This window comes from Cynara cardunculus (genome assembly GCF_001531365.2).
Source record: "Cynara cardunculus var. scolymus isolate 2C chromosome LG 14, CcrdV1, whole genome shotgun sequence".
Lineage (NCBI taxonomy): Eukaryota > Viridiplantae > Streptophyta > Magnoliopsida > Asterales > Asteraceae > Cynara > Cynara cardunculus.
In genome coordinates this window covers 4623032-4632809 of record NC_037541.1, presented here as the reverse complement: position 1 = coordinate 4632809, position 9778 = coordinate 4623032, and the positions used below count along the sequence as shown (strand labels likewise).

At 38.9% G+C, this 9778-nt stretch overlaps 1 protein-coding gene across 1 annotated transcript in view; it reads left to right on the top strand.

The window, feature by feature from the left end:
* Positions 1-9778, top strand: part of LOC112526747 (cullin-4-like) — a 22912-nt gene extending 13134 nt beyond the window's left edge. The window contains exons 4-17 of the mRNA XM_025137157.1: positions 1308-1488; positions 1682-1804; positions 1910-2197; positions 5404-5529; positions 5687-5788; positions 5870-5923; positions 6801-6907; positions 6998-7058; positions 7278-7409; positions 7503-7640; positions 7722-7802; positions 8247-8327; positions 8461-8541; positions 9494-9778. Coding sequence (XP_024992925.1) covers positions 1308-1488; positions 1682-1804; positions 1910-2197; positions 5404-5529; positions 5687-5788; positions 5870-5923; positions 6801-6907; positions 6998-7058; positions 7278-7409; positions 7503-7640; positions 7722-7802; positions 8247-8327; positions 8461-8541; positions 9494-9607 — 1669 coding nt within the window. The 3' untranslated portion in view covers positions 9608-9778. The remainder of the gene's footprint in view (positions 1-1307; positions 1489-1681; positions 1805-1909; positions 2198-5403; positions 5530-5686; positions 5789-5869; positions 5924-6800; positions 6908-6997; positions 7059-7277; positions 7410-7502; positions 7641-7721; positions 7803-8246; positions 8328-8460; positions 8542-9493) is intronic.

Below are 9778 nucleotides of genomic sequence, written 5' to 3'. Positions count from 1 at the left end.
ATTTTTTATGTCCCATTGTAAAGCATATCCTTATGAACTCTCAGATGGACTTTTATGTGGTCATTGGTAGCATCAAACATGCTTGATATAGAGGGGGGGGGGGGGAGGTGGAGGTTACCTGAGCCTTACATTAGATAGAGGGATGTTCTAGATTTTCTTCTCCCACTTTTCACGTCTATTAATATATCTACCTGTGTGACCTTTGTACTCTTAAGTGTTCTTGTCACAGTGGTTGTCAGTACTGTGCCTTGTGTTCCCTTGTGTGTTTTAACCTATTAACTTCACATGTGTCCTTGTTGCCTTTTATGTGTGCTGCACTGCTGCTTGTTTGTACACACTCCTCTGCTATTTTTCTCACCTGTAGCTTGCTCTCTTGTTTCCTTTTATTGTTTGAATTGCAAGCCTGGGATCTTCATGGAAACAACCTTTCTATCCCTTGGGGCAGATGAAATGTTTGCGTACATCCTACCCCCCCGACCCTACCTCTGCTTGGGGTACTGGGTTTGTTTGGTTTGGTTTGATAATATCAAACATAAACTCGGATTTCATGCCACTATAGTCAAACAGATACTTGCATTATGAATTATGATGACTCCTGGGGTAGAGCAGAAAATGTTGCTACTGCTTATGGCATTTTCTTGTCTTTGAAATTTAACAACTGCTTTATGGCATTTGTATATTTGCTTGAAAGCTAAAAGTACAAAATGTTGAGTGTGCTATTCTACAGAGTATAAAAGTTAGTTGCTACATGTCTCTTCTTCTTTACCTGGTATTTGATACTTTATCATCTTGTGTAGTATTTCTGTGGCATGTGCTTTTTTGACTTTGCGTTCCCTATGGTAGTAAGACCTGAACCTTGCTTTTTAGTTTTTAAGTCTGAGAGCTTGTAGATGGGTTTGTTACTTGTAGAATTTTTCGAAACCCGTTCTTTCCAAAGGAAGAAGAAAACACACACATACACATGAAGGTAAAAGAACCAATAATATCTAGTCTGGCCATTTTGGATGCAGTTACATCAACAACCCTAATTCCTGCCGGTATCATAGAGCGGTTGATGCCTATTTGATATTTGGAGGATACCTGAGCACAGCTATTTGGTAAATTCCTCTCTATTTCCTACCCTGGAAGTGGATGATCATACTAACCTGCCCATGAATAGAGTTTGTTTTTGAGATTTAAGTTGTGTCAACTTGACAGTTATCTTTATTGCACCTTCTCCAAAGTATAACTATGACAGGAAAATGAGAGTAAATCCGAATACACTTGTATCCTTTACGATTAATATTCTCTTATTTTTCACTTGCCAGATTAGGTGAAGCAGTTGATAGAACACTCCTTAACCATCTTCTGAAGATGTTCACTGCCTTGGGAATTTACTCCGAGAGTTTTGAGAAGCCGTTCCTTGAATGTACATCGGAGTTCTATGCTGCTGAAGGAGTAAGATACATGCAATACTCGGATGTTCCAGATTTTTTGAAACATGTGGAGGTGCGTATGATTCATCTGTTTCCCCTTTATAAGATCTCCATGCTAGACCAAAATCTACTCAAGGTGCAACTGGCAATGACATTCAATCATTACCTGAGCCATATGATACTCTGACAGACTTGCCAATACAGCTCATATTCTTATCTTTAGGTGTTTTATGCTTACTAGTATTTGAGGGTGGTCATCATTGCAGGTAAGATTGCATGAAGAACATGACAGATGCCTACTCTATCTCGATGCCAGTACAAGAAAACCATTGGTAGCAACCGCTGAAAGGCAACTCCTTGAGCTTCATATTTCTGCAATACTTGATAAGGCATGAATACTTTTCACTCCCTCATAAAAGTTTAATCTTCCTTTCTTAATGCTCAAATGTGATAAGTTTCAGTTAGCTATTAACCGTTGTTATAACTGACTGCAGGGTTTCATGATGTTGATGGATGGTAATCGAACCCAAGATCTTCGAAGGATGTATACACTGTTCTCTAGAGTAAATGCCCTCGAGTCCTTACGACAGGCCCTTAGCTCATACATCCGGAAAACAGGGCAGGGAATTGTAATGGACGAAGAGAAGGACAAAGATATGGTGTTCTCTCTCTTAGAATTCAAGGTTTCTCTTGATAAAATATGGGAAGATAGCTTTTCAAAGAATGATGTCTTTTGCAACACAATCAAAGAGGCATTTGAGCATCTCATTAATCTCCGCCAGGTACCATTTGTTATCATTTCACAATTCACAACTAGAATCTTCAAGTAAACTCAAGGAGTTCTCTCTCTATGCTCTCACTGGGTATGTATGTATATATGTAGAAAATTGAGAAGGAAATCATGTCAGTGTATGTGTATATGTACAATCTGGGGGAAATATCATATCAGCAGTTTCTGAAAAACTGAACAGCAAGCACCCAAAATCTTGCTCCGTATTTGGGAAACCGGCGACCACATTTTGTGCAGTTTCTGCGGCTTTTAATCTGTACACAATATATTCTTGACATACTCAACATAAAAGGTTTTTCTACTTTAGAATTTCTCTGGCTAATGGTTATCTACATCGTAGTGTATATATTTATAATTATTATTTGATAGAAACACATGTCAAAAGAGAAGGGGCGAGATGCTGTGGTGGAGGGGTGCTTTTTTCTTGCAGAAGTAGGGAGAACTCATTGCTGCATCCCTATTCTTCATTACATGTCTTGCTCAAGTGACCTCCTAAAGTTAGACCTAAAGTTTTGAGGACATCAATTTCGGTGAAGTGCATATATGTAACAAATTGTAAAGCAAGACTCTAAGAATGCCATACGAACATATTTGTTACTTCCTGGTTCCATGAGGAAGGGATACGGGCAATGATGAATCTACAATATAGAGAGGGTGGTCATTGGACTATCTATAAAAGATTGATAAATGCCATCTTTGCATTTTAGGAGAAATTTTAGCACTGCCATTTAAAATGATGCCTCTTCCTTGACAACTAGATATTGTTATCAGGTAAAAGTGGTTACTTTGAGTAGATATACAATGATTATCATCCAATTCATGACCTTTTCCCTTTTAAAAGAGATTTTTGTGAAGTACTTGTGAAAAGCGTGCTTGAGGCGCTGAGGCGCATAAGGCACAAAGGACTGGGCTTTTTCCATGTCAAGGTGAGTCGAGTTACTGAGGCGCACTAAGGCGCAAAATGGGCTTAGGCGCACCTTATACATATCTGCCCTAAATTCAAATAATTTTTTTTCTCTTAGACCTCTATAAAAAATTGTTATTAAATAAGTCGAAACCTAATATTAATTATGTCTTTTAACCTCTAGAATTCTACAAAAAAGAGTTATTAGATAAGTCTATTCAATTCTCTATTCAATTCTAATCTTGGTTTAAAAGTGCACGAATAATGCGCTCCGATGCGTGATGCGCTTCGATGCGCTAGAGGTAACGCATCAGAGGGGCTGATGCGAAGCGATTCCATGATGCTCTCTGATGCGGTCGCATCACCTATGCATCACACGATGCGTGCATCAGCGCATCCTATATGTTTCATGTTTGGGCTCCTTTTTCATTTTTTAGAGGTTTTTAGTTGGGCTTTTTAGTTGGGCTTTTTGTAGACATGGTCTATGTGAAACTCAATCGTGCCTTGCAACGTCGATATAAAAAAGAGGGAAGTAGTGATCCTATCATTCTAGAAGACATAGATGAAAGTAACGAGTGGTTGATAGGGAGGATGGACAATGATGATGAATATGATGATTTGGTGTTTATTGATGAGGATCTTACGTGAGATGACGTAGGTAGAGCTTCCGGGGCATATGAGACTCCTCATTTCACTAGAGCATCAAGAGGGAGAGTAAATGATGATGGGTCGGGTCCATCAAGAACTAGAAGTGCTAGAGGAAAAGGACATGCTCTTTAGGATGAAGATGATGAAGTTGAGGTGGAAGCAAATATTGGAGGGTTTGATAATGATGAGAGAGATGAACCCATGTTGGGGTTTGATGATGTTGATCTTGGGGAGTATTAGTTGGTCACTTGGTCATTTAGTTTAGGGATTGGGGACCATTAGACATTTACTTGTGTTCTTCCTGGTAGTAGTTTGTGTGTTCTGTTATTCCAATTCACGAGCTTTTTAAGATTCTAATGCCACTTTTTGAACTACTTTATGTTATAAATGAAGTATTTTGATGGGTAAGTATTTTTAAGGTAGAAATTGATATGTAGAATTAATTTATAAGTATTTTTTGAATACCGTGCACATCACGTGCGTGATGCGAGCGCATCCGCATCATGCATCATGCATCGGCTTCCGGGACCCTTACTGCCTCGGACCGCATCGTGCTTTTTAAAACCAAGATTCTAATCAGTCATCTCCTATAAATACCTCCCATACATATGTCCCATACATTGTACTCTCCCTCACGGCTTTAAACCTTATACTTCTTCCTCACGGCTCTCTTCTGGAATATGGATTTCTGGTTGCTGCTTTGGAGGCTTATGCTTCTTCCTCACTAAGGCTCTCTTCTGGACTTCTTGTTGCTACTTGCTACGTGTTGGCTGTTTCTACACACAAGTATCAGTATGTATACTATTATTTTTTTGGCTGCCTTTTGGAAATTGAGTTGATATTACTACTTTTTATATAATGGTATTTGAGTTTTGTATTACTATGTTTGTGTGTGTATATATATATATATTACTTTCGTGAGGCCCGCGCCTAGGCCCCAGGACCCCTTTGCGCTTAAGTGCGCCTTGCGTCTTTAACAAAAAGTGATGAATTCGATGGTAACTTCAAGTTGTTGCGTTGGCTTTTTCGCATCATGTTCATGGGCAAATCTTCATAACAAAGTCCACCCACTCTGATTTTCTAGATCCGCCACTGAATATGGGAAAGATATATGTGGATTTTCTTTCCGATCTGCTCTAAGAGTGGAAACCTAGTACCTAACGAGTAATTTGAGCCTCTTTGACCATCTTCTATCAGATATAGATACTGTGCTAAGGCCTCATGACCTACTTATTTCAGGTTCCAGATAGCCCCCCCTTTACGTACACAATTGAGATTGATCTGCATCACTGTCCATGAAACAGTGTGCAAACTGCACTTGCTTGATACTGGAAACTAGAAGATTTGAACTTGTGATCTGCTGCTTACGTGCATTCTATGATATTAATGCCATTATAAGTTTGAGCTGGTACATAATGTGGCTAAAAAATAATATCAAGCTTCCACAGTAAAACTACCAGACTTGATCATGTATTAGATCTATATCTGATAGCCTACATATACATCCTTAATCATTTGAATGGAAGTTAAATGCCCAGAAGTTCAACTCTACATTGTAGTTTTACTCTCTTATCACTTATGTTCCCTTGGCTTCTCACTGTGCATGTTTTCATTCTGAAACTAACATATCAATGTTTTATCTGCAGAACCGTCCTGCTGAGTTGATTGCAAAGTTTTTGGATGAGAAACTACGTGCTGGGAATAAGGGTACATCGGAGGAAGAATTGGAGGGCACTCTTGATAAAGTCTTGGTTCTGTTCAGATTTATACAGGTACTAGACAAATTGCAGTAACTTATTGAAACAACCCTTGCATGATAGTAACTCTTCTTGTGAGGTTATCCCTTCCGTTCTGTTGCTCATGCTTCATATTTTCTTTGCTGGTTTGCACCAAAAAGTTCGTCCATTTATGATCATTTTTGTGATATAGGGTAAGGATGTGTTTGAAGCCTTTTATAAGAAGGATCTTGCAAAAAGGCTTCTTTTGGGAAAGAGTGCATCTATTGATGCTGAGAAGTCTATGATCTCCAAGGTTCAAAGTCTACACTTCTTTTACCTGCTGCGTTAGGCAAGTGTATCTTCTGATTATTAACCACTCTGATTGTTGTTATAGTTGAAAACCGAATGTGGTAGCCAGTTCACCAACAAGCTTGAAGGAATGTTCAAGGTGTGTGTCTATATCTTCTATCATGCCTTCCTATTGATATTTTAATCAGTATGATGTTCTTGATTACAGTCCAAACCCCAAAAGGACAGCCTGGCTGAATATGTTTTCAGAATGAAGTGAGAGAAAAAGTATATGGAATCTAGTTCTGTTTTATATCCACTAACATGCAGAGGATGACTTATACTTAAAAACCACATATAAGGGGTGACAGTAAGAAATTTTTATGGCTACACATAGGAGGGTGCTAGACTTGGTACCGGGACAGGCATTGACAGGCTGGGTGGTCTATTTGATGCATAGAGTTTGCGATCTGTTAATTTTATAGGAATGCCTAGATACACTGCATTGGCTTGCAGTGCATGATACAGCCTTCTTTTAGGAGTCATAAATTCTCAGTACATATATTCCCTCCGTACCCAAAAAAATGTAACAATTTTTATTTTGGGTTTATTCTTCTTGGTAACTTTTCATTTATAATTTGCCTTTTTGCCCATTATTAGCAACGACACTTGAAATTAGTAACTTTGATTTTGGTTCACAAGTTTTCTTTATTTTGGTGTTATTAAAGGGCATTTTAGGCATTTGATAACTGTAAGCCTGGTCAAATGTTGCAGTTTTTTGGGATAGAGGGAGTACTAATCATAGTCTCTTCATCTTTCAATGCTTCCTTATGAGTTATTTTCAATTTCCATGGGTCTAACTTCTGTGTTTGAGGTTTCCTTCCATCAGTGAATTTTTGCATTATACCAGAAAAAAACCCTACTAGGGATATCTTCCATCTCATTCACCTATTTTATGATGCTACCTAACAGGTGAATGGAAGTGTAAGAATGATACAATGCATAGTACTGAAGTTTTTTAGTTTCATTGTTTTTAGGACATAGAGTTATCGAAGGAGATAAATGAATCTTTCAAGCAATCATCTCAAGCTAGAACGAAACTCCCTTCAGGAATTGAGATGAGTGTCCATGTCTTAACAACTGGGTATGCTTTACATTTCTGAACTACTTTGTGAAGATGACCGAAAATCTTATTTCTGTTGACAACCGAAGTAATATGGGTAATTGGATGCAGGTATTGGCCAACATATCCACCAATGGATGTCTGCCTTCCCCATGAACTGAATGTTTATCAGGTATGTCGCGATGATTCTATCATGTTCTTCAACCCTTTGGGCTAACTTTTTTCCCTTTCACAAGCAAACAGCCGCTCTACTCTTTGTGGTAGAAGTCAGGTCTGCGTATATTATACCGCCCCAGACCCACCTTTGGGTGGGATATACAGGGCTCGTTTGGTTTGATCTGGTGTAACCTTTTTTGATCTACAATAAGCTGAAATTTTTACAATGATGCAGGATATTTTTAAAGAATTCTATTTGAGCAAATATAGTGGTAGGCGGTTGATGTGGCAAAATTCATTAGGTCACTGTGTCTTGAAAGCAGAATTCCCGAAGGGCAAAAAAGAATTGGCAGTTTCCTTATTTCAGGTTGGTTGCGTTCTCTGCTCTTGCATGGTTGCTATACTTTCCATGATGTTTTCTTCACATTCCAATCATGTAAACGGTCAATATGTCATTCAGACCGTCGTTCTGATGCTGTTCAACGATGCACAAAAGCTTAGTTTTCAAGATATCAAGGATGCCACCAGCATCGAGGACAAGGAGTTGCGGAGAACCCTGCAGTCCCTTGCTTGTGGAAAAATTCGTGTCCTCCAAAAGGTGGCTGTTAACTCGGATCAATTCTATTTTCTTACATTTCTTACCCTTCTAGGAACCAACTGATCTTGATGTTTTACCCAGATTCCGAAAGGTAGGGAAGTGGATGACAATGATTCCTTCATGTTCAATGATGGGTTTACTGCTCCTCTTTATCGTATAAAGGTGAGAGCAACCAAAAAGTTTTGCTAAATAATTGTCAATTACACATTAGTTTGACATTTAGACCTATGTATACACAAGCTGGGGATATTCATGGAAACAACCACTCTAATCTTTGGGATGGAGGTCAGGTATCTGTACATCTTATCCCCCTTATCCTACATTTGGGTGGGATATACTGGCCGGGGGAATTCACGTAAACAGTCATCTTACTCCCCATGCCCCACATATGGGTGGGATATAGTGTTACACTGGCTGGGGACATTCACGGAAACAACCTTTCTACACTTTGAGGGTAGTGGTGAGGGCTGCATACATCTTAACACCCCCGCGGCCGGACCCCACATCTGGGTGGGATACACCAGGCTTGTTTGGTTTGGTTTATTTTGGCCTATTTCATCATCTACAAGAAAACATGATTTAACGAAGCTAGTTGTGTGGGAACAGGTTAACGCTATCCAGTTGAAGGAAACGGTGGAAGAAAACGCAAGTACTACAGAGAGAGTTTTCCAAGATCGTCAATATCAGGTTCGAGATCATCTTTCGCAACCATCTGAGGGAGAATCCTTTCAAACTATCTTAATATTTATAACATGCTGCATTGAGCAAATAGACCAAATAACTAGTCTCTTGATTCACCATTTTTCGAAATATATTGCAGGTTGATGCTGCTATTGTTCGGATTATGAAAACTAGGAAAGTTCTGAGTCACACACTTCTGATAACCGAACTCTTTCAGCAGGTAAAACTCATTTTCTTCATCCAGAAACTGCAATTCTAATACAAGTATTGTTTCAATACACCAACATGGCCTCATAGCAAGTAGGAAGTGCACAAACAAGGTGAACCCTCCACCCCACCCCACCCACCTACATGGCACATGATCCTCAAAGTATGTGAAACTTGTTTAAACTAGTTGTATAACTGTGCGATGCAGCAAAATGTAATATTTTATCGTAAACCAAGAATGGAAAATTAATGCAATTCCTTCATATAAAGAAAATATAAGATTTATATATTTGAAGAAAATAGGAATTACAATAATGTGCAATCATACTTCCTACATGTTAGAATAAGTGGAACCCCATTGGATTACTCGCCAAGAGAGCCATTGAGGAGAGAAAGGGGGTTTCCAACGTATGTAGAGGTGAAATGTCCAAGTCTAAGCCAATATGGGACTGTAACACGCCCCTCCCATCAGAGGCTAAATGGGCACAATTGTCCCAAAGTGTCGAGAGGAGGCAAGACGATTGAGGGTGCTAGACACTCCCCTTTGGAGTGGTAGACCGAACCCCTTTAGAGTGGTAAATCTTGGCTCTGATACCATGTTAGAATAAGTAGAACCCCATTAGATTACTCGCCAAAAGAGCCATTGAGGAGAGAAAAAAAGGGGGAGGGGTTCAACGTATATAGAGGTGAAATAGTCTAACTCTAGCTAATGTGGGGTCCTAAGACTACGTAAACGGCTAAATATGTCAAGAAGTTGATTTTTTGGGGGAAAGGGATTAATGGTGAAATGGGGTTTTCAAAACCTATCCACCTTCCATTCGTAAACTCTTGGTACATTAGTGATTTATGTTCAATACTTCATATATGTTGTACTTTTGAAATATAAGAATTAAACTTAAACGACGGTATATCTACAAGGTAAATTGACGTTTAAACAATTGAACCTCCGGTTTTTTTTGAAACAGCTCAAGTTTCCGATAAAACCAGTTGACTTGAAGAAGAGGATCGAAAGCCTGATTGATCGGGAATACCTAGAGAGAGACAAGAGCAATCCTCAGATATACAATTACTTAGCTTGAACATCTAAGTTTGTTTTGTTGCTTCGATTTACTTGTACATGGCATGGAGATAGATAGATCTTTTACGATTTCCTTGCCGGTTTATGTACAGTGATAGCTTTTGTTTTCGTTGTAAAGCCTAATTGTGTGTTTTGAGTTTTTATTCATATTTCCATAGTATTCTTAACTACT